We start from the raw sequence: 21,713 nt of genomic DNA on the forward strand, positions 1-21,713 counted from the left end.
ACCGCTGTATTCTATTGCTCACGCGCTGGTCTTCTCACACGCATAAAGTCCCCAGTCTGATAAAGCAGAGAAGGGGTAATTGTCGCGATTTTCCAGAGACCGCCAACCTTGACAAATTGATGCTGCATGTGACTCCTCCCATCACTGGTCTCGTTGATCCTGGCAGCAGACGCATCCCTCGCGCCCTCATCATCGTCTTGTAGTCGCCCATGACTCGCGAGTTGCTGCCACTCCACCACAATCTCATCGGCAGAGACCTTCTTGAAATATGGCTGCGCCAGGAGGTGCTGCGTCACTAAAGGCTTCAGGCCTAGGTGCTCTTCTGAAAGCCAAAGTGTCGCGAACTCGGCTGCCTTGTACTGCTTTATTCCCCACGCCGGCACGATCAACGTGTAGTCGACTGAAACTTCTGGTGCTAGAGCTGCAAGGAGTCGCTCCTCACTCTAGAGACGAAGAAATATAATTAGCATTAGTCTGTCTATTAGTTTGATCATGGGAAAGAGAATCCATATTCGTACCTTTCTGTCGTAACCATCCGCCCAGACCCTTGCTGTTTGAACCACAGCGATGTAGTCCTGGAAGCTCAGGTTATCCGGAATGTAAATTTCAAAGGTCATTTCCACGAAGCGGCTGTTCCGGTGATGTCTAGATATAATGGAGCTAGCAGCGTTCTGTTGATGGATGGTATCAGATGGTATTTAATATTTATCCACTAACAAGAGTTCTCGCATCCTTCATGTTTTGGCCGGGACTCCCGATGTGGAGTCGGTGCATGACGGTCCCCGGAAAACCCGCTCGGGAAGTCCACTCGGGAAATCCAACCGGCAAGTATTACCCGAATAAGTTCGCTAGTGTAATCTCGAAGCTGGTTCGTATAACATGTAACTTTAGGACAAGCAACAAATGACTTCAATTCATCTTGCTAATAATTAATCCCATTCTCGTCCTTGAGATGCTGCAGTCACCTTATACCCTTCGCACAGGCATTTATCCCGAGATCGACCCCGATCGACTCACGGGTTCGCTTACAGGCAAGAATGCCCTGATAACTGGTTCTGGCAGGGGTATTGGTCGGGAGATTGCCATCGCAATGGCGCGAGCGGGGGCCAACGTTTGCGTCACGGCACGAACAAGCAGCCAAGTCGAGGAAACAAAAGCTGAAATCGTCAGCTTAGGTCTCAATGGCAAGGTCGTAGGCATCGTTGCAGACGTACTCAAGCTGAAGGATCAAGAACGTCTTGTACGCGAATTCCGCGAACAGCTCGGCCCCGTCGACGTCTTGGTGTGCAATGCTGGCAGCAACATCTTTCAGCCCTTCCACTTGACGGATGCAACCGAGTGGTGGGATATCATGGAGCTGAATGTCCGGGCACCGGTTGAACTCACCCGACTTGTCATCCCCGAAATGCGCGAGAGGAACAAAGCTGTAATAATCTACACGTCATCACGAGCTGCAACGGCAGACCTCCCATGGACAACGGCATACAACTGCGCCAAAACGTCCATCACCAGATTTGCGGGTACTCTGCAGGTCGAGCTAGATCAGTTGCAGAAGATCGAGAAGGGAGTGGATAACAACATAAGCGTCTTTAGCATTCACCCCGGCGAGATCGAGACCAAGCTACATGAGACGGGGTTCCCGGAAAAGACCAAACGAGAGGCCCCCTACGTTATGGAGCATATGGCAAAGATAGGCGCCAAGAGACCCCATTTTGAGCCTGAGTTACCAGCATGGACGTGTGTGTGGCTTAGCTCGGGGAAGGGTTCAGCTCTGAGGGGAAAGTTTGTGGATTGCACGCGTGATGTGGGCGAACAATCAAAGGACGCATTGGAGACTGCAAAGATATAATGGTAGAGCTTGTCCAACGTCAAGGCAATGGTTTATATACATCCTTTTCTGCCGTCTCAGTCCTATGCTCTTCTTCAGAAAGAGGCAAACGCTATATATAAGGCGCGTGATATGAACAACAGCTGTCAGATCTAACAACTCGAGATAACACTCTCCCGAAAAAGAGACTTTCATTCTAATCCTTATTAGTCCCGAATGTTTTGACACGTACATACAGACCAAATGGTGTGTTTACTCCCCATCGACATCCAACCTTGGACACAACACTGGCGGAGATCGACCGTAGGTGGCGGTTTTATTTATCAACAGCATTCACAAAAGTACAACAAGTCACAGTAAAAGAGTTACCAGCAAGATCAGAGGTCATCCATGACCTGGTAGACAAAATATCAAAACTCCTAACGTGTCCGTGATAGCATCGGTCCAATAGTTTCCTTCCGTATCACTTCTGCATCGCCAAATCCTCATCCATTCCTTGCGTCAACCACGTTCCTCCATGTCAACAACAGTTCCATATCGGGATCCCAAGTCCACTCTCCTTACTTCTTCGCATTAGCCTTCTTAGCCTTCTTAGCCTTCTTAGCTGCCTTCTTGGCCGCCTTCTTAGCCGCCTTTCGCTCGGCCTTGGTAATTTCCTTGGTCTCAGTGGGAATTTCAATCGAGTCGTCGGTGGCGTCGTCGGTCTTCTGGCTATCGAACTCCTAGTTCTCATTAACCATGTTGGCAAAATCCTGCTTCTCCTTCTCAAGCAGAGCGACCATCTTCTCGCGTTCATTCAAGAAAGCTTCAAAGCGATTGGCAGTGAGGTCGGAGATGAGAGTAATATTCTCAGCCTCGCGGAGGAGCTTGATCTGAGCGACAAACTTTTCATTACCTTTCTGGATGTTGGCAATGATGTACTCGTGACCTTCAATGAGGGCCTTGAGTCGCTCGTACTCAGCGTCGAGAGCACCATCGACGTCTTTCTCCTTGAGTTTGTTGTTTTCGTATTCCTCGTCAATCTTCTGCTCCACCTGCATCTTCCAGTCATGCATCATATGCTTCAGTGTCTGAACGTGCTGGTGAGTTGTCAGGAGGAACTGAAGGCGGAAGCGAGCTTGAAGCTCGATGTTCTGTTCCTTAACAGCATGGAGTTGTTCCTGCTCGGCAACCTGAGCTTGGACAAGTTGCAGGCGCTCGCGGACACGGCCAAGCTCGGCATCCTTGGCAGTAGCCTCAAGCTGAGCAGAGTGCCAGTTGTTTTTGGCTTCATCAAGGTTAGTAGAGTAGTGCTCCTTGACGGACATCTCATACTCGACTTGAGCCTCGAGATCGCTGTTCTTCAATTCAAGGGACTGGATCTTGGTAGCCGCCTCGAGTTGAGCAGCGCGCGAGTTGTTGTTGACCTGATCAAGGTTCTTGGAGAGCTGTTCCTTGGATGACTTTTCGGACTCAACTTGAGCCTTGAGCTGGGTGTTCTCCAGCTCGAGAGCCTGAACCTTGGCTCGCATCGCGTTGAGGTGGGTGATCATCTGATCGAACGCCTTGGGTTCCTTTAGCTCATGATCCTTGATTGAGGATGGGAGACTTACCTGGTCGGTATTGTTGACATTAACCTCAGGAGAGGGAGTGTTGGTAGTCTCCGCGGAGGCAGGAGCGGGAGTGGTGGGGGCAACCACTTTGTTGTCCTCGGAAGAGATGGTAGAAGCCGACTCCGGAGTGGCAGAGGCGGGAGCGGTCAACTCAAGGAACGGCATGTTGAGTCTTTGATTAGAAGATGTCGTTGTTGTTATGATTTTGTGTGAGAATGTCTCTGTTGACAACGACTGTTGGTAAGATGGATGGTCGATGGTGAGTGGGTGAAGGTAATGGTAGATATTGGTTGATGTTGATGAAGAAGGGCAGATGATAGATGAAAGATGTGAAGATGGTTGAGGATGGAAGTGAAGATCGATGATCAGTTGGAAGGAGGAAAAGAAAAGAGAAGGAAAGAGAGCGAGCAGACCAAGTATTTATTGGGACGATTTGGGTGATGACTCTGGGCCACTGGCAGCTGCTTTTCGTCCTATGTGGACTGCACGTTGACCGCTGGCAGTGTCAGAGGGACACGTCGCGCTTTCTCGCGTGCTGGCAGTGGCAGAAGGTATGTTTGCCATGGCGTTTGAGCCTGAGTGTCAACACAATCATGAACAAAGCGCATACACCGACGTGGCAGTGCTACAGGTCTGAACACGTCTGGTGTGAGAGTTTCAAGCACTGTTCCTGCTCTGAGGTACGTAAGTTTTACTACTGTTCAAGTCACACAGGTTGTAGCTTAGAGTGTTCTCTGAATGCTATTGGAATGCGTTGGGTTTCGATTCTCATTGATCTCAGACTGGACAAGCCCTTCGATTTTATTTACAACTCCCTCCAAGTTATTTAGAACTTTCATCAAGAAGGTACTGCACAACAGCTTGTTCCCAATACATCGAAGCCTTGTACCACGCGATCTGAGGCACACTCCTACGATCGATCCCCCGTATCGCTTCAGCTAACGCCGGGCCTCCTCCCTCGTCTCGAATCTGCCTCAGAGGGTACTGATACGTCTTAAAAGTAAATACCAACGTGTCTTCATTCTCCATCAATCTATGAAGCGTTTGCCTCTCACACCGAACGTTCATTTCCTCAGGGTCCAAATCAGCACTCTTCATCTTCAACACCTCGATACCAAGCCACTCAAGGACCGTCTTGATCCAGTCCATCAACCACAATGACAAAATAGTCAATGGATTTTCCCTCGGTACAAAAAGGTCGCGGCCAATGGATATGTTCCAGTTGTGCCGTTTGGCAACTTTGCCCTTTGGTAAGGAAGTGAAGTAGCGATTCATAGGCCTCTCAAGTTTCTCCTTGTATCCAGGTACAGGGCCATGAATCTCCGCCAAGGTTTTGTTCAATTTTAGAGAAGGGTTAAAGGAGAAAGCATAGCAAAGAATGAGTGCTTTTGCAACGTAAGTGTCACCTTGCCTCTTAAGAAAGAACAGCTCTGCGTCGATGCTCTCAGCAAGTAGGCGGAGTACTTGATCGACATCATTGGGCGGGTCGAGCGGGAGTTTAGTTGATGCTGGGCCGACAAGTACATCCCCCTCCAAACGGTAAAGAGACGGAAAACGCCGTGGTAGGTATGTTTTGACCATCCACTCGTAAAACTCCTTGACGGCAGCCTCCGAGCATGATTCAGAAGCAATGACCATATCGGAATGTTCAGTAACAATCTTGCGTCGAAGAGCAAGTCTCTCTTCCAAGGTTTTGTCAATAGGCATGATGTCCGAGAACGCGCATTTCTCAAGGCCCATGGTGAGGTGAAACTTGGGTTTCCATGGTCGAGTCTGCACTGGCTCGGCCTTGTTAAAGTCAAAGTCTTCCAATGGCTGAATATCATTGTAATCGCTTGGCAACTCTTGATGGTGGTGATGGGTATTTTGTGAGAGAGAAGGTTTCTGGTGTCAAGATATTAGCGCTTTGTTGCTAGCATGATAATCATCCATTCTCATGAAGGGCACTTTGCCCGGAGAGACTTACAGAGTCACATTGTTTCTTGCTCCCCCACCATAGAAAGATGACCGTTAGTGCGGCCAATAACACAGAATACCATGAGTACAAGTCAGCCATTGTGAGGATAAAATGAAGTCAAATATATTTAGATTAGACAGTATCCAATTTGGATAGAGCTAAAGGGACTTGTGAGTTGGCCGTCTCGCCTTAACTGAAAGCACCAAGTGGTACACCAATGACTGATCTGCAGATAATTGTTGAAGTCTGTACCGGCAGTCTCTGGTAGGAGCAGAAGTCTCGGGCCCGCGGACCGCCCTCACAACAACAAAGGGTCACGAGTATTAATTGTCTTCGTGCGAATGGTTAGATTGTAAACGTTCACATCGATGTGTTCCAACTGTGCATCGTCGACCAAAACAATAAATAATAGTAATGGCTTCTGAACATGTCCTCCTATTGACGAGTTTAACGTCGCGACCTTCACTTACAAGGAGATCGAGGGACAACCCGTTCTCCTGGATTTGTTGGTTCCCAAGGACTTGCCATCTGGTGAGATGCCTCTCCTCATTCGATTTCACGGTGGCTTTCTCGTCTACGGCAACCGTGACAACACACAGCTTACGCCCCCCAGGATCCTCTAGTATGCTCTCGAGAACGACACAATTTCGGTATCTTGCGACTATCGACTACTCCCAGAGAGTAATGGGGTTGGGATCCTACAAGATATCGAAGATGTCTGGTCCTGGGTTCAGAGCAGCTTGAGTGAGGCTATTGGAACAATGACGAACGGGAAGAGCGGCGCAGACTTGGGGAAGGTTTTGTTAGCCGGCGAGAGTGCAGGCGAGTAGTGCTTCTTCGTTGAGGCTAGAGACAGAACGCTGACAATAATATGTTTTCCAGGTGGCTACCTCGCAATCCAACTGGCCTTGCGTCATCCAACTGCATTTCGCGCTGTTATCGCAAGTTACCCCATGATCGACATGCGAAGCGACCATTTCTGCAAAGCCTACCCGAAGCAAATGGGCCGGTATCCAAAAATCGGTTACGAACTCGTGTCTCAGCATCTCAAGCAGCTCCCAGACGGGCCTCAGCCAACAACCCGAGCAATCCCAAATCTCCCAATCGCAATGGTGCAGCACGGTACATACACCAGCTTCTTCGGCGACCACCGAAGTCTGTTTCCGACAGAATGCCTAGAAGACAACCCGCAGTTGGCACTGGAGCTTCCTTTCATCTGGTTGCAGCATGGAAACGATGATAGTGAAGTCCCAATCGAGGGGAGTAGGAAGTTCGTTGCCAAGCTGCGAGAGCTCAATCCCCAGGCCAAGTTGCGATACACGGAGCTTGAAGGCGCGGAACATGGTTTTTGGAGTGAGATAAATCTGATTCAATCCGGCGAGTGGGAAGAAGGACTGAAGGTTCTAAATACTTATCTACAGGGCTAGAATGGGTTCTTCGATATTCGATCCGCAATAGCTTTGCTCTTCCGCGCTGTTGCGCAATAGTCATTGGCAAATTTCTTGATGCTCTTCATGAATAGGACCCACAAGAATACCGGTGCGTTGTGTCCACAGACTTCGGAGCTTATGCCGGGCTGTCTCCGTATCACCAGGTGAGTTCCTAAGAGTTGTGCGCCCGATTGTGCCCGTCTCCTGCCCGAAATACATACCGTTAGACCCGTTATGAAACTTTGACTATAAAGAAGTAAGGTTTTAGATCAGCGTGTATTGGGTAGCAATACTCACGAGACTTACGCCTCGCTTTCCGATAAGTCTGTATAAGCGGATGGAAAATGCCGAGGGATGCGATGGTTTTTGTTGAATACGCGGAAACTTCAAACACAAATGGCATTCTGCCGCATAGCATCAAAGAGTGATCTGCACTGTGGGGCTGCCGTACCAGTTCGGAGTCCGTTAGTGCCCCGGGTTATAACCCAAAGGCCGGGGCCGTTAATGGTTCTAGGTATTTGCCAAGTTGTTTCAATGATTTCTTGCGATAAAGTTAAGCTTTAAGCTTCCAATTTAGAACCATCAACATATAATAATACTTCTACATAAACTTCTATTGGTCGGAATTCGACGGAATTCCATTCCGGGCTGTATCCCGTACAGGAGATCTACTGTAACGGTGCTGTGCCCGCTGAACTCGGAAGACACGGCATGACGATAGATTACATAGAGCAGATGAAACGTGGAAGTCAAAGCAACGTTAAGGACCATGGTTTTTGCAAGTAACAGCAGACGTTACACTTGGGCAATACAGTGTGCGCAAACAACTGGCTGTTTTGGCATACCTTAGCATGGCGAAATATAAAGACACAGCGTTCAACCGCCCATGGGGTCTCTTTCCTAGACCCAACATTAGATTCATTTCAATATTTAAATGATGTCCGAGAATCATAAAGATTTCCAGATCGCCATTATCGGCGACGGTATTGCAGGAATCGTCCTCGCGATCTCGCTTCTCAAAAGGAACATCCCCTGCAAAATCTACGAGAGAGCGCATGCCTTGAGCGACATCGGTGCCGGCCTAGGAATAAGCCCGAATGCACAAGACGCCATGGCTACTTGTGATCCAAGCGTACATGAAGCTTTCAGAAAAGTCGCCAATGGCAATACGTGGGAGTCTAAGAAAAACTTCTTATTTGAGTTTCTTGACGGCATGGACGGGGCCGCTACTGACTCCTCTCTGTCCCATATCGAGAATCGTACGGGATTACAAGGCTGCCACAGAGGAGCCTTTGTAAATGAACTTATCAAGCTCTTACCCGGTGACGTGGTCCAGTTTAATAAACAACTTCAGACAGCGGAGGAAGATAGCAGTGGTGGAATCCGCCTTGTCTTCCAAGACGGGTCGATTGAAGAGGCGGATGCTGTTGTTGTTGGCTGTGACGGCATCAGGTCCAAGGTTCGCGAAATTCTATTTGGAGTAGATCACCCATCGTCTAAGTGTCCTTACACACATAAATACGCCTACAGAGGAATGATTCCTATGAAACAAGCAGTTGAGGTGCTGGGGGAAGAGAGAGCTCTCAATGCCACCATGTGGGTAAGTCGTCCTCTATAGTCTACCTCTTAATCATGGACCAAAGTCTGATTTCACTTCTGAGACTCCTAGGTGGGGAAGGACAAGAATTTGTTGAGCTATCCAGTCGCTCACGGGACGATATTGAATGTTGTGGCATATTGTTCAAGCTCCGACGACTGGCCAAGTGAAAGCCAGCTGGTTCTTCCGGCCACCAAAGAGGATCTTCTCCATGATTTCGAAGGCTTCCGACCGTCTGTGTTAAAGATCCTCGACAATACTGAGAGGCTTGACCGCGTGAGTATACATCCAATGTGTGTCAAGACCGATAGCGTGTTTATTTATATTTAACTGCATTAAAGTTCAGGTTTTAGAAAAGGCTTTAGCCCCTAAGCTATAAAGATAAAAGATATTAATAAATATATATAAGTAATATACTTATTACCTTTATAATTACTTAAAGTCTTACTTTTAATTAAAAAGCTAGATAATTTAATAATTAACTTTAAAAATATATAAAAAAGTAATTATTATTTATTTATAAAAATAATTAAATTAAAGTATATAAAGTATATATAAAATAAGCTACTTATTAAAAGTAAGTTTATTAATTTAAAATAATATTTTTAAAATAACTTTTATTATAATTATATTTATATAATAAATAATTAATAAGTAACTTTAATTACTTTTTTACTTTTTAATATATTTTATATTATATAATATTATAAATTTACTTTAAAAGCTATAATTAAATATTAGTAATAAAAATAACTATAAAAGACTTTTTAAAAATATTTTAAAAAGTAATATTAAAAATATTATTTTTATAAGTTTTATTTACTTTACTTATAATACTTATAAAAATAACTATAAAAGTTAAAGTTATTAAAAAATAATTTTTTAATATAATTTAAAAGTATTATTAAATAATAAAATAATAATAATTAATAAAATAAACTAAAACTAAGCTTAAGTATATTATATAATAAACTTATAAAAAAAGGTATATTTCTTTTATCTTTTTTAATAATAAGTTAAATAGTAAGTAATAATTATATTAGTTAAAGAATTATAAAAAGAAAAGTTAAATAAGCTAGTAATATTAGGTAGAAAAGCTTATTAAAGATTTAGTTATAATTAAGACTAGGTTTTTAGTTAAATAAAGCTTTTATATTAAATAAGTTATAAAGGTTTTAAATATAAAGATTTATATTTAACAGTAGGCTATCTTCGATCTAGGCGACAATCCAGTTCCGACTTTTGTCAAAGGCCGAGTATGTATCATTGGAGACGCAGCACATGCTTCATCGCCACATCATGGCGCAGGAGCAGGATTATGTACTAAACATGCTGCTGTGTTGGCATCTATACTGGCGCATGACAGAGTCCAAGTTGGTGCCGATATCGAAGCTGCATTTTCTGCCTTTGATAGGTGTAGACAGGAAAGAGCCCAATGGGTTGTTCAAAAGCCTAGACGAGCTGGTCAACTATTTGAAGGTCAAAGTGAGCTTGGTAGTGATTTTAACGGGATATTTAAGAAGTTGAAGGAGACGCTACCCACGATCTGGGATTACGATATTGACGAAGTTATAAAGACAGCCCTCAATAACCTACATAAAACTTAAACAGGGGTTTCGCTCTCAACATTGCTTTCGAAACTGGTAGTACCTAATGACTTAATCCCTACGGAGGTTCATACCAAAAGTCTTTGCCGAAGATAACTTACGCCACAATCACAGATCCCTGTTAGGTACATAGATATACAAGAGATAAAGAGAGATATAGGGAGACTGCCCTATAGTATCCCTATAGCTACAGGACCTTTAGGGGTATCATCAATTTAAATTACTGGCTATAACTACTATAGTTTAATTGTGATCAGTGAGTGTTATTTCGCTTAATGTATCTCAGGTATCTTCATAAAAGTGGGTTCATCAGCCACAGTCACCTCCAGCAAAGACTTTTGGTACGGACCTCCGTAGTCACTGATGTAAATAGCTAGCATATCGCAAGTAGTAATTTCGCTTCCGTTACGGCAGTATCGCAAAGGCGGGTCGGGTTACTGACAAGTCAATATTCCAGTTGAGTATTACACTAGAAAAAATGAAAGTAAAACCCTGATAGGCCAGCGCACAATTCACATTCGATACCTTAAAGAAGAAATCTGGCATTTAAATCATCTCGTAACAGCAGTAAGTGCAGGGCTGCTGGCCTTCGTCGCTACAACAATAGGCGGTGCTGGAGCTGGCGTCTCCAACGGTAGGCTAAAGTACGCAGGGTTACGGCCTCAAGGCTCTGACACCCAAGCCACAATATGTGGAGCCAGGAGAGAGATTTGCATCCCATTGGCGGTCGGCTCGGCCTTACTTCTTGGGCTTGATTTGGACAACTTATGAGAAGAAGAAATATAGAACGGGTCCTCTCCTACAGTGACGTTAGCTTGGAAGGGCAGGTCAACATTCCAAGCGAGAATGAAGGCGCGGGGGTATGAAGGAATTGAGCCTAGTCTGTCTCAATCGTCTTATGCTCCTCGGCGTCCATTTAGACGGCCTGAGTTCCAGGTGAGATCTTGAAATCTGGAGCAGCGTCAAGCTCGTAATATGCGAGAAGCCCCGTGTGAAGCCAAGGATGATCAACTCCAACAACCAAAGAGCCCATGGAGGTCTCCACGTCCAGGTTACTTGTATCACTTGTAGCGCTTGACTATTATGAACCGTGGGATGCGCAGGCGACTACCTCCCGCCACCAGCCCCGCTCGTGGATAGATCGTACGATACTTCCACCAATTTGGAAGGTGATACCGCTATATTGGCAATAAATCGAGTCCAAAGGGGTACGAGAATACCGCAACTTGCGGAGCTAACCACTGCAAATGGAAAGCTGAAAGTTAACGTGGGGAGCTGAAAGCCAACGGCTGAAAGCTGAAATGTAGCCTAAACCCCATAGCGCCTATATATGGGATTTCAGCCAGCCACAATGCAAGGTCAAGTTCCAAGACTACAATCAATTGCAGTAACCTATAAACTTTACGTAGAAATTCTTCAGGCTATAAAACCTTATATCAATTATATTAACTTCCTTGCCTCTCTAAATCTTTATAGAATTACAAAATTCCTCAATCTTCAGACTATATACTTGACCTGTTATATCAGAATACTATATCAATTCGGAATTGTTTCTACCGACTCTATAATGGAAGCTCAGCGCCAGGATCTTATTCAACTCGCAGCTGCCCTGAGAAAAGGCACCCAGGCAGGCACTGGAAATCTCGAAAAGCCCCAAGGAAGAGAAACGGCCTTTACAAATGCATTCATAGCTGGCCTGGAGAAAGAGCTAGAGCCAAAAGCAAACTGCATAAATTATAATTTTAAAGTAGTAAGTCATTTCTTAACTTCTGTTATATTAACACTTCAGGTATACTGTATACTGACCTTTTAAGAACGGTGTGAAAAGCGACGCTGAGGGGGCTATAGGTAGTGATCTAACCATATCTTGGAACAGGGAAGGCCAGGCGTATTGCCTTTACCTGCAGGTTAAATACCTTTACCGTGATTACAATCACTACGCCAACTCGACTCATAACGGAAGCGAGGAGCTCAAAGAGTACTGGAAAGGTTGCGCTCCCTGGTTTAATGCTGCATATATGTCTAAAGCCAAGGATACGATGGGAACTTATCAGGCTCTGGCAATGCAGGACTTCGTTAACACCGACCTGAAGGCGACGCCAGTACGTTGAACCCTACTCCTAATGGTATTACGCGTTTGACTAATACTTAAACAGCCCTGTATCTCCAAAGCCGTCTTTTTCCTTTTCGGAGATAAGGATAGTGGGAATACAAGTCCCTGCATCGTTGACGTCCAAACCATTGCAGCCAAATGCGGCGCAGAGAACCCACGCGCACTGAAGCGAGAACATCTGATGGATCTCACCCCTCAGCAGCTACAAGCAATCTATGAAGCCAAGGTACCAATTCTGAAAAACCTGTTTTCCGCAAATGACCTATTGTTGGACTTTCTTCGAGCTTAGCCTTTGGCTCGCAGCACGAAAGAGCTGTATCTTTGGGTTATACTTGAGGAAGTAAAGGATGCATAGTCACCGGGTATGCCATCAGGCAGAGGCTGTGATGCAAAACAGTAAACTTGCTAGTTAGGTGCCTTGAAGCTAGTACGAATTCAAACTACGACTGACCTAATTATAAGCTCTAAGTTGAGTTCTAGGACTTGTTATACAAAATACCTTCCACGCACTGTAACTCTTTCATGTAACCTTTGGCAAATAGACTATTGTATCGTAATAACCAATTGAGAAAAGGCGTATCAAGGCACTCAAAGCTTGTGTTCCCAGTCCACAACTGCTTCTACAGTAGAAAAATTATCAATTGCCCAGGGAACATCCTGATCACGAATGAACGGGGCAAGATCAACATCGGCACCACGTTCATCCAGTTCCTCAATCTGAGTCCGGCCATTACCCAAGAAATCCCACACATTGTCACTTCTGTAGGTAATATTGAAGTCCTCGAACCTAGGCGTCTTCATCGTTTTCAGCAGATGAAGCATGCTGCCAGGCCAGATATACACCCGTCCATCCTTTCTGTTCGCCTTGTACCAAGAGCGGCAGTTGCCGGCCCAGACGGAGTACTTGTTTTGCCAGTTGTCGAGGTGCTCGTTCCACTGTGTCGTGGGCAGTTGCTTCACCTCCATGGTGCTTCACCTCCATGGCTTTGATGCCCTCGTTCTGGATCTTGATGCAACATTGCATGGCATACTCAATTTGAACTTCGTGCTAGTTTTAACAAAGTTAGATCTGAGCATTTATAGCACAGCCTACAGCCTTGACTCACCGAGGGAAGCACACATCCCTGACCCCAGTTGCCGGTTGGTCCATTGATGACAAAGTAGTTGGGAAACTTGGACCAGTCATACCAAGGTAAATATTTGGGTTCTGGTGACGCCGAATCAATCAGTTGTTATTCTTCCGGCTGCATGAAGTGCGTTGTGTTTCACATACCTCGGACCATTCGTCCTTCATGGTGACTCCATCGATACCGGTTATTTGGCTACGACAATTTAGTGACATTGCGAGACGATAGACTCGTCCTGAGCAAGTTTGTGTACTTACAAATGAGGAGTATATGAGATGTCAAAGTCTGTAGCACAGGCAATCAGGTCGAAGTCAAACTCCTTCCCTTCGCTCGTGACAAGTCCAGTGGGAGTGAATCTTGAAACGCCCTCAAAGACAACCTTTACGTCTGGTGGGTGTTAGTCATAGAAGCTAACGATGCAGTATAACTTACGGTCTTGAACCAAACTCTCTAGGTAGTCGTTACCAGGCTGCAAAGTTCATGTCAACAAACTATTCAACCAATTATCATATTCTGCTTGATGGCAGCAGTAGCCCACTGACTCATTGGTGAATCCCTGAGAAAGAATGGAAAGTTGCGTGTCAAGGTTGCCTCAAGACCTTTGCGATACTGTAGATGTGTCGCAGGGTCTTTACGAAACTCATCCTTATCCCTTTCGGCATAAATCTGGGTGCTTGGTTGCTCAGAAGGACTTTGGGCGTCTTCGTTAGCCTTGCTGAGATCTGTGCCCAGTGAATGGACGATCCATACGGAGTTTCTGGCAAAGACGTGAAGGCTCTTTGAACCTAGAACAGGTCCTCGTTGGTATTGAACAAAGTCGCAGTTCTGATGGACATACCTTTTGCAAGCTCTGGTAGCATCTGAACAGAGCTTGAGCCTGTTCCGATAAGTGCAACCCGTTTGCCTTCCCAAGTAATCTTGGGGTCCCAGGTCGCGCTGTGAGCTATGGTGCCGTTGTACGAGGATCGGCCAGGATATATCGGGCCCTGCCAGAATATGAGTAACATCTTAAGATGGTCCGTGTGATTTACTCACATTTCATCTTGTTCACGACTCCTGATCCATTCATCAATACATCGCAATGGTCCATTCTTTCCTTGCCATCTTGGCTCAACTTAACCGCCCCTGCCCGAAGGTCTTAGTATCTCAACCATGGCAAGCTTAGTTCTGTAACTTACAGTTCCCTACGGTCTCATCCCAATTCGCGCTGATCACAGTCGTTCGTAACTGAGCATATTTTTCAAAATCATAATTCTTTGCAAATCTGAGGAAATACTCATAAATCTCGGCAGAGTTTGCGTAGTAGCGAGACCATTCAGTGTTTGGTTCAAACGAGTACGTATAAATATGTGCAGGTACGTCACAAGCACATCCTGAAACGTTAGTCTTGAAGGGACTTTGGTGAGAGAAGAGTTTTTGCTTTACCTGGGTAGCGGTTCTCATACCACGTCCCGCCTATGACTGGGTTTCTGGACAAATCACGTCAGAACCTGCATCGAAGCGAAAAAAAGGGTCTAAGCTCACTTATCATAGAGGACCAGCTCATAGTTCTGAAGCATCCGCTCGGCCTTATAAGCAGTCATGAGACCTGAAGCTCCAGCACCGACGTGAATAATCCTCAGCTTCCGAGGCTTAGAGTGCGCTTGGGTAGATATGTTGAAGGTAGAATGATGGCTGTAGAGAGTTCTGGCGATTGATCGAAACAGATAGCTGAGTGACGTGATATTTCAATTCTCTACTGTAGGTGATGATATATCAGAATATTGAAACTTTCGTGAAGCTAGTAATAGTCCATGACTAGACTAAAATTCGCTATAGTGACATAGGACTCATAGTCTCGGCACTGCATCATGCTTTGAGACCCCACCTGACTGTGTCCATCCACATGTTGTTCTCGATCCAAAGTTTGGCGATCTAGGGTATTCGGTGCTCCGCGGTGTGGCCACTGGGGCAACGTCGTTTCTCCCGGTGTTCTAGCCGCCAACCACCAGCATCTCTTCAGCCTGCGTATCGACCCTATGATCGACGACCTTGAGAATACTTTCGTGCAAGAAGACTCCATCGGATTGCCCATGTCCGAGGAGAATCCCTACGGCAACGCGTGGAAGGTGCACAAGACCTATGTCGAAAAGAGCTGCGCCTTGGATTTCGACCCACAGAAGGCCCGAGTCTTCAAGATCGTCAACGAGAAGAAGCTCAACCCCATCTCCAAGAACCCAGTTGGCTACAAGGTCGTAGCCCCACCAGCACAGCTCCTCATGGCCGATCCAGCCTCCCTCGTCCGCAAGCGCGCTCGCTTCGCAGAGCATCACATGTGGGTAACACGCTATAAGGATGAGGATCTCTGGACCGGAGCAAAGTGGACGAACCAGAGCATGATCGAGAGGGATGGTGTGGCGGACTACGCGGCGCGGAATGATAATGTCCGTGGCGAAGATCTAGTCGCGTGGGTGACGTATGGACTCACGCATAACCCGAGGGTGGAGGATTACCCAGTTATGCCTGCTGAGGCTATCACTGTTGCGCTGAAGCCGGCTGACTTCTTTGACCGCAATCCTGCTCTTGATGTGCCTCCTAGTACCCAGGCTGTCAACAAGAGTGTGCTGGTCCCCGCCAACGGTGTTAGTAACGGGAATGAACAGGAAGTTTGCTGTCGATGAAGGGCTTTTCTGGGCGTGGGTGCCTCTACTATATTAGCTTAGATTAGTGCAGTAGCGTTTTAGACTCTTGGATGTTTATTGTAACTGAATATAATTGGTTCTCTACTTTCTGTCCTTGTATCTTATTCTGTTGTATAAGGATTGGTTGGATGTTCCGAGACTTTGATCCCAATAGCTTTAGGACGAATTTACGCTGGGCAGGTACGATAAACGCTCATGTGTAGTCGCTTGTCTAGTACTCTTCCAGCCCAGCATTTTACAGCGTCGGGCTCCGCGGCCAGGATAAGCTTCCTCAGGGATCTTTACTACTTACTGCAGTTGATAAGAGGTCCTCTCTCTTCACTTGCTATACATTTCCTCTCAAGCTATTCTGTATATTTCCGGCCTTTCGCTTTCATTGGCTGGGAACGCACATGTAAGCTGTGTCGTGGTATTGAAGTCAAGGGTCTCCGACATCTGAATGGAAGAAAGCTTACCAATGTCTAATTGCACACCCTCAACATCTAATACGCCCCACCTCTAAGTTGTGTCAGTGGGTTTAAGGTGTCAGGCACAAGTCTCACCTGCCAATAACACATTTGCAAATCTCACAGTACAGACAACAAGTACCAAATTTGGTTTCCTTTAACGACTTCATCACCAGAAAGACTTCATAAAAGGTATACTCCCATTACTTTCTGCGCTTGTGCTATGATAACTGTGCCAAGAATTCTGAGAAGTCCTCTTGCGATACATCCATCCAATGCATATTGCCCGATATCCAGTCCCTAACCTGTGCAACATGATCATTCAGTTGAGGTGCCGGAATACCCGATCCCACAGAAAAGGTATCGAAATAGCTGCTACTAAACGACACTGCACCTTGCGTGCCATTCGATTGAGCATCGAACCCATCCTCGACCATTTTATCAAGACCCCCTTGACTTTGCGTTTTCGCTTCGACGTATGAGATTGCCAGGTTATACAAAACTTGACAAAGATCGTGTAGCTCTTGGATGGCCTCGAATATGCCGCATAGTGGCTTCAGCGATTCGCAGAATTCTCCCAGGATGCGAATGTCTTCTGGATTGGAAGTTTCGATTACATTGCAGAATACAACGATTAGCGGCACGAATGGGGTATAGATAATCGTCCTGTTACAGATTAACTCGTTAGAACTCTCCCAGTGCGTGATATGGAATAGGCGATCAGGCAACATTACCATAGCAGATATAGAGCCTTTGTCTCTGAGCTGGGGTCAGTCATCCTCATGCACTCCCCATGCGCTTCAAAGGCCATCCTAGCAGACTCCAGACACTCAGGACTAACGGCACCATGCCCGCCTTGAGTTGAGGGGATAGCTCTGCGTATAAACGTCAGAGTGGTCCAGTACCATACCTCATCAGCCTACAGAACTGTCTTGATCATTCTATTCAGTGCTGAGCCAAAGTCCACAGTGTTGCGTTCCATCAGGTGTGCTTTCCCTAGTGGTATCAACGAGTCATCCATGATTCGTTTCAGTGATGCCATTAAATTCCTTGCTCGCTCGCCACGTTCTTGGGCTGATTTTCGAAGCGCAGACGGACTGTACAGATCTTGATAGGCCCTACCAACGAGTCGAGAATGGCGTATCCATTGCGTGAGCAAGTCCCTCCATCCGCCTGGTACGTCTGCCTTGTCAAATCTTTCCGGTAGCGTAATCTCGTCATCGTGTATAACAGCCGGTCGACCCAGCCGCAAAGATAGACCCTTGTCAAGGAGGTAAGTAAACCAGAAGAGAGCGATTTTCCGATCAGTGGCGCTATCCATCTTAGGGACAAGTTGATGCCAGCCAAGAGTCTGAAAAGTCCCTGCTGCAGCAGATACGAGTTGCCAAGCAACCATTGGCTGCGATACTTCGATGGCGTAAATGGCCTATTTGAAGCATGTCAACATCTTTCTGAAGCATAACTGAACCTGTTGGATACTAACTCCCAAGATAAAAGCCTCTACTTTCTCTAGACTAGGCGGAGCGAGAACGTTGAACTTGTTCATTGCGGTCTCGAGGTTGTCCCGACACAGCTGAGACAGCTTGCGATATTCCTCACGAGATAACGGATCCTGTGACGCTTGGGCCTTTTCCTGAAATAGATAACGAAGGGTTGCGTTGGCGATCAAGAATGTAGGAAGTGAGAAGTTGTCGACGGCGAAGTATATCTCTCGGCAACAGTCGATAAGTCTGTCTTTGGAGATGAAGAGGGTGACTACGGTCAGTGTGGCCACTTTTGTTTCTGCCCAAGTGTCAGCCCATATCATCAGCACGCCATCAAAGATTCTGCTTGAGGATAAGTATACCTTTCAATTCTCGGAGAATCATGAGGACCGACTGCAGAGGCGGCATTGCCAGGTCTCGTATTCCATCATTCTGAGTCTCTCTTCGATTCGGCGGCATTCGATCCGCCATGGAGCGATAGCTATTGATCTCGATCATCTGTTTCAGCGACGACAATGCAGCGTTTACGCGCGTACTCGTATCAGCGGCAGGGGACTGTCCAAGCACAGTCTGAAAGAAGTCGCTCGCGTATACTGTAGCAGCCTTCATAGAACTGCTGCCCTCCAAAGCCACCTCTGGTTCAACATGGCTCGGTCCATTGACGATGCTGTCTCCAAAGTCTTGGGAGACATTGAAAGAGTCCGTGGGCAACGACGCGGGAGGTCTCGGAACACTCCTGCTGCTGGGTTCTTCATCGAAGGCCCTACGCAAGAGCTGTTCAATACCTTCGAGACGGTTCTCTATGCGATCTATCTTTTGTTCGCTGTTGTTCAATAAAGTCAATCAAATTGCGCTTTGTTCCGGTTAATATACTGTTGGCGGAGAGATTTACTACTGTGAGGAGATGAGGACTCTTTGTTTGGATTGCCGTATCCCGTGCGTAGATCCAACCAAACTACAGGCTTTTTGGACAGTTCGGCAATTGGAGCACGGGAATAATCTATCGCAGCGGATCTTATTATCCCTTCAATTTTAGTCACTGTACAAACGTTGATAAGGGCACAGCCTACCTTTCGAACACGGCATCGGTCGCACTACGCCAACATGAAAGTCAGTATTAGATTGTGATTCTCGACCTTTACTATCCAGTCTGGGTATTAGGTCTTACCACTCGGCCTACTGACTCTGGGGAATGTTCCTCGCCCATTTCCTCTCACTGGGTGATGATGAGTCAACGTTTGATGCTTAACTGCGATAGAGTCGGTGTAGAATACAACATGAAACCCAATACGAGCGGAGTGTCGGGGGGAATCATCGTGGCCGATCAATGGGCAATCGGCTTAATGTTGAGAAAACGAGGCAGGGAAACGAGGCGGCCCGCGCAACCCGCGCCTCGCGACCCGCGGGCCCGTTCTGTGATAGACAGTCTAGACTTGATTGTCGATCTCGGCATATCTAAGATAAAGCAACATCCATTTGCGGGGTACATAGGGATAGTGATTGATCTTTGCCTGACTCAGGTATCACAATGATACGCGTTTGCATATGTAATAGAATAGATAGAGATGCCAGTCAGGTCGCGCGCCCCCCCTGCGTTTATTTCCATAGAGCCTTTCATTTAAGCTCATGACATTTTGTTGAACCATCACCAAGTAGACAGTGACAATGGCATCAACATCTCAGAACTCCGTGTTTGAAGCAGCTCCAGCAACTGAGTCCACGGGCGACATGGATAAGAAAACTCCTGACTCTCCAACGGTCTTTGCACCCGACGATTCGACCTCCTCTGTCAGGCGTGGGAGTATTGAACGGCCCTACAGAACATACAAGATCCGTTGGTTCGGGCTTGTAGTGTTGACACTGATGAACTTTATGGTTAGCTGGTCGGTATGTCGTTCGCCTTTCTTCTCCCGAACAGAATTGCATCTCCTCAACGAAGGCATTGTTTACTAACGACACCTCCAGTGGCTCACCTTCGCGCCCGTCACTTCATCAACCGCCAAGTTCTACAAAGTAGACGAATCAATGGTGAACTGGCTCAGCAGCATCTTCGTCTTTGCAAACTTCGCCATGACTTTCGTCACCATCAAGCTTCTCGACTGGGGTCTTCGTCCAACCCTCATCAGCGGCAGCGCACTTCTCCTCATCGGTAATTGGGTCCGTTATGCTGGGTCTTACTCCTCCGATGGCAATAAAGTTGCCGTCGTCGCTGTCGCTCAAGCACTCCTGGGCATGTCGCAGTCTCTCGTTCTGAGTGCCCCAACGCGATTCTCCGAAACGTGGTTCACGAGTAACGGGCGCGTGACGGCCACGGCTGTGATGAGTCTTGCGAATCCGACTGGAGCTGCGATTGGATCTATTGTCGTTCCGTTGTGGGCGGCCGAACCTAGTGATATCTCTTCTGTTGTCTTATACGTTGCCATCATTGTATGTCTCAACCTTCCGATCCTCTTTCCCCGGTAGTCGTTCAGAAGCTCATCATTATAGTCATCCGCAGTCGCCATTCCTGGCTTTTTTATTCCTGCCGCACCGCCAACACCCCCATCATCGATTCACCATATCGAACGGACCAAGATCTTACCCTCATTACGCGTATTAGTTCGATCGTAGGAATGTTACCTCATCATCATCCCATTTTGGGTTTACACTGGCCTTTTCGTCGCCACAACGTCCCTGATCAACCAGATCGTCACGCCCTACGGGTTCTCAGACACCGAGGCCGGTATTGGGGGCGGTCTCCTTATCGCTTTAGGTCTCATATTCTCAGCCATCACAGCGCCCATCATCGACCGAACCAAGAAGTTTGTCCTCGTAACAAAGTGCGGAGTAGTAGTCGGTGGACTCTGCTATCTGGCTCTGATATGGGTCCCAGGTACAAAGGAGATCGGTGCACTATACGCTATTCTCTGCTGCATCGGCATCTCATCGCTCTCCATCGTTCCTGTTGTCCTAGAGGTTCTGACGGAGTTCTCGTATCCCGCGGGCGCCGAGATCACTAGCACTACTGCCTGGGCTGGCGGTCAGTTACTTGGAGGTTGCTTCATCATCCTCGGTAACGGCATGAAGGCTGCTGAGAGTGCTGACCCGCCTCGCAACATGAAGGATTTTACTGTTTTCCAGGCTTTGTTGGCCATGGCGATGATACCTTTGCCTCTGATGTTGGGGATGTTTGGGCGCAGTGAGCAGGTAGCTCTGAAGCGTACGAATGTGCACCAGAATATGTAAATATTCTCGGTCAGAGAAGAAACATGAATTGATAGCGTGATGTTATTATGTCATTCTTTTTGTCCGGCTGCAATAGTGTCAACTGTAGCCTTGGTATTTCGAATGCTAGGATGCGACCAACTTATTTATATACCTCAAACCCCCTGCACGACTAATCATTTTTAGCCACGATTTTAGCTTCAACCACGCCGTCCTGCCTCTCACTTCGGCATTCCGCGGGAAAGTGTCTAAGCTTCCAATCTAACTTTAAACGCGTGTCTTCATGCGCAACGTAAGCAAAGTTATCAGCCCCTCGCGCGGTTACATCGTCCGTGGCTTCAGTATTAGATATATTTCCCGTTATGACTCCTTTTTTTCGTTTAACCACTCCATCGTCATCGACACATGTTCTCAAGATGACGCCTCGCCTTCAACAACTGTTTCTTCTGGCATGGTCCGTGCCATTACTACTCTTAGGCCAGGTCAACAGTGTCGCCACGCACAATCTGGACTACGTAAATGGTGAGACCGGTGTAAGCATCAACAGTTTGTCGAGAACTAGAGACTTCAACGTGCCGCGATCAGATGAAGAATCACGTCGACAATATTGCTTTGGGACAACACAGAACCAACTCTATGTCACCGAC

The 21,713-nt window shown here is 46.7% G+C and overlaps 10 protein-coding genes across 10 annotated transcripts; 5 read left to right on the top strand and 5 right to left on the bottom strand.

Annotated features, from left to right (window-relative positions):
- Window positions 1-11: 11 nt before the first annotated feature.
- J7337_012176 (uncharacterized protein) lies at window positions 12-617 on the bottom strand (the record flags this gene model as incomplete). The annotated part of the gene is made up of 2 exons (XM_044829706.1): window positions 12-443; window positions 519-617. 2 exons carry the CDS (start codon window positions 615-617, stop codon window positions 12-14), a joined length of 531 nt encoding a protein of 176 aa, XP_044674622.1.
- A 335-nt stretch (window positions 618-952) lies between these two features.
- J7337_012177 (uncharacterized protein) lies at window positions 953-1,849 on the top strand (the record flags this gene model as incomplete). The annotated part of the gene is made up of 1 exon (XM_044829707.1): window positions 953-1,849. One exon carries the CDS (start codon window positions 953-955, stop codon window positions 1,847-1,849), a length of 897 nt encoding a protein of 298 aa, XP_044674623.1.
- Window positions 1,850-2,388: 539 nt separating this feature from the next.
- On the bottom strand, window positions 2,389-3,585 carry J7337_012178 (uncharacterized protein; the record flags this gene model as incomplete). The annotated part of the gene is given in 3 exon segments (XM_044829708.1): window positions 2,389-2,550; window positions 2,566-3,396; window positions 3,421-3,585. The coding sequence occupies 3 exon segments, from the start codon at window positions 3,583-3,585 to the stop codon at window positions 2,389-2,391; spliced, it is 1,158 nt and encodes a 385-aa protein (XP_044674624.1).
- Window positions 3,586-4,242: 657 nt separating this feature from the next.
- Window positions 4,243-5,476, bottom strand: J7337_012179 (uncharacterized protein; the record flags this gene model as incomplete). The annotated part of the gene is made up of 2 exons (XM_044829709.1): window positions 4,243-5,235; window positions 5,387-5,476. 2 exons carry the CDS (start codon window positions 5,474-5,476, stop codon window positions 4,243-4,245), a joined length of 1,083 nt encoding a protein of 360 aa, XP_044674625.1.
- Window positions 5,477-7,744: 2,268 nt separating this feature from the next.
- J7337_012180 (uncharacterized protein) lies at window positions 7,745-8,437 on the top strand (the record flags this gene model as incomplete). The annotated part of the gene is given in 2 exon segments (XM_044829710.1): window positions 7,745-8,407; window positions 8,426-8,437. The coding sequence occupies 2 exon segments, from the start codon at window positions 7,745-7,747 to the stop codon at window positions 8,435-8,437; spliced, it is 675 nt and encodes a 224-aa protein (XP_044674626.1).
- A 3,141-nt stretch (window positions 8,438-11,578) lies between these two features.
- Window positions 11,579-12,413, top strand: J7337_012181 (uncharacterized protein; the record flags this gene model as incomplete). The annotated part of the gene is made up of 3 exons (XM_044829711.1): window positions 11,579-11,761; window positions 11,919-12,113; window positions 12,168-12,413. The coding sequence occupies 3 exons, from the start codon at window positions 11,579-11,581 to the stop codon at window positions 12,411-12,413; spliced, it is 624 nt and encodes a 207-aa protein (XP_044674627.1).
- Window positions 12,414-12,712: 299 nt separating this feature from the next.
- Window positions 12,713-14,258, bottom strand: J7337_012182 (uncharacterized protein; the record flags this gene model as incomplete). Its single annotated transcript, XM_044829712.1, has 6 exons — window positions 12,713-13,060; window positions 13,231-13,296; window positions 13,398-13,446; window positions 13,509-13,638; window positions 13,794-14,036; window positions 14,090-14,258. 6 exons carry the CDS (start codon window positions 14,256-14,258, stop codon window positions 12,713-12,715), a joined length of 1,005 nt encoding a protein of 334 aa, XP_044674628.1.
- Window positions 14,259-15,269: 1,011 nt separating this feature from the next.
- On the top strand, window positions 15,270-15,911 carry J7337_012183 (uncharacterized protein; the record flags this gene model as incomplete). Its single annotated transcript, XM_044829713.1, has 1 exon — window positions 15,270-15,911. The coding sequence occupies one exon, from the start codon at window positions 15,270-15,272 to the stop codon at window positions 15,909-15,911; it is 642 nt and encodes a 213-aa protein (XP_044674629.1).
- A 1,386-nt stretch (window positions 15,912-17,297) lies between these two features.
- J7337_012184 (uncharacterized protein) lies at window positions 17,298-18,333 on the bottom strand (the record flags this gene model as incomplete). The annotated part of the gene is made up of 3 exons (XM_044829714.1): window positions 17,298-17,804; window positions 17,862-18,133; window positions 18,225-18,333. The coding sequence occupies 3 exons, from the start codon at window positions 18,331-18,333 to the stop codon at window positions 17,298-17,300; spliced, it is 888 nt and encodes a 295-aa protein (XP_044674630.1).
- A 1,194-nt stretch (window positions 18,334-19,527) lies between these two features.
- J7337_012185 (uncharacterized protein) lies at window positions 19,528-21,087 on the top strand (the record flags this gene model as incomplete). The annotated part of the gene is made up of 3 exons (XM_044829715.1): window positions 19,528-19,749; window positions 19,828-20,289; window positions 20,473-21,087. The coding sequence occupies 3 exons, from the start codon at window positions 19,528-19,530 to the stop codon at window positions 21,085-21,087; spliced, it is 1,299 nt and encodes a 432-aa protein (XP_044674631.1).
- Window positions 21,088-21,713: the final 626 nt, after the last annotated feature.

This window comes from Fusarium musae, chromosome 10, assembly GCF_019915245.1.
Source record: "Fusarium musae strain F31 chromosome 10, whole genome shotgun sequence".
Taxonomy (NCBI): Eukaryota; Fungi; Ascomycota; class Sordariomycetes; order Hypocreales; family Nectriaceae; genus Fusarium; species Fusarium musae.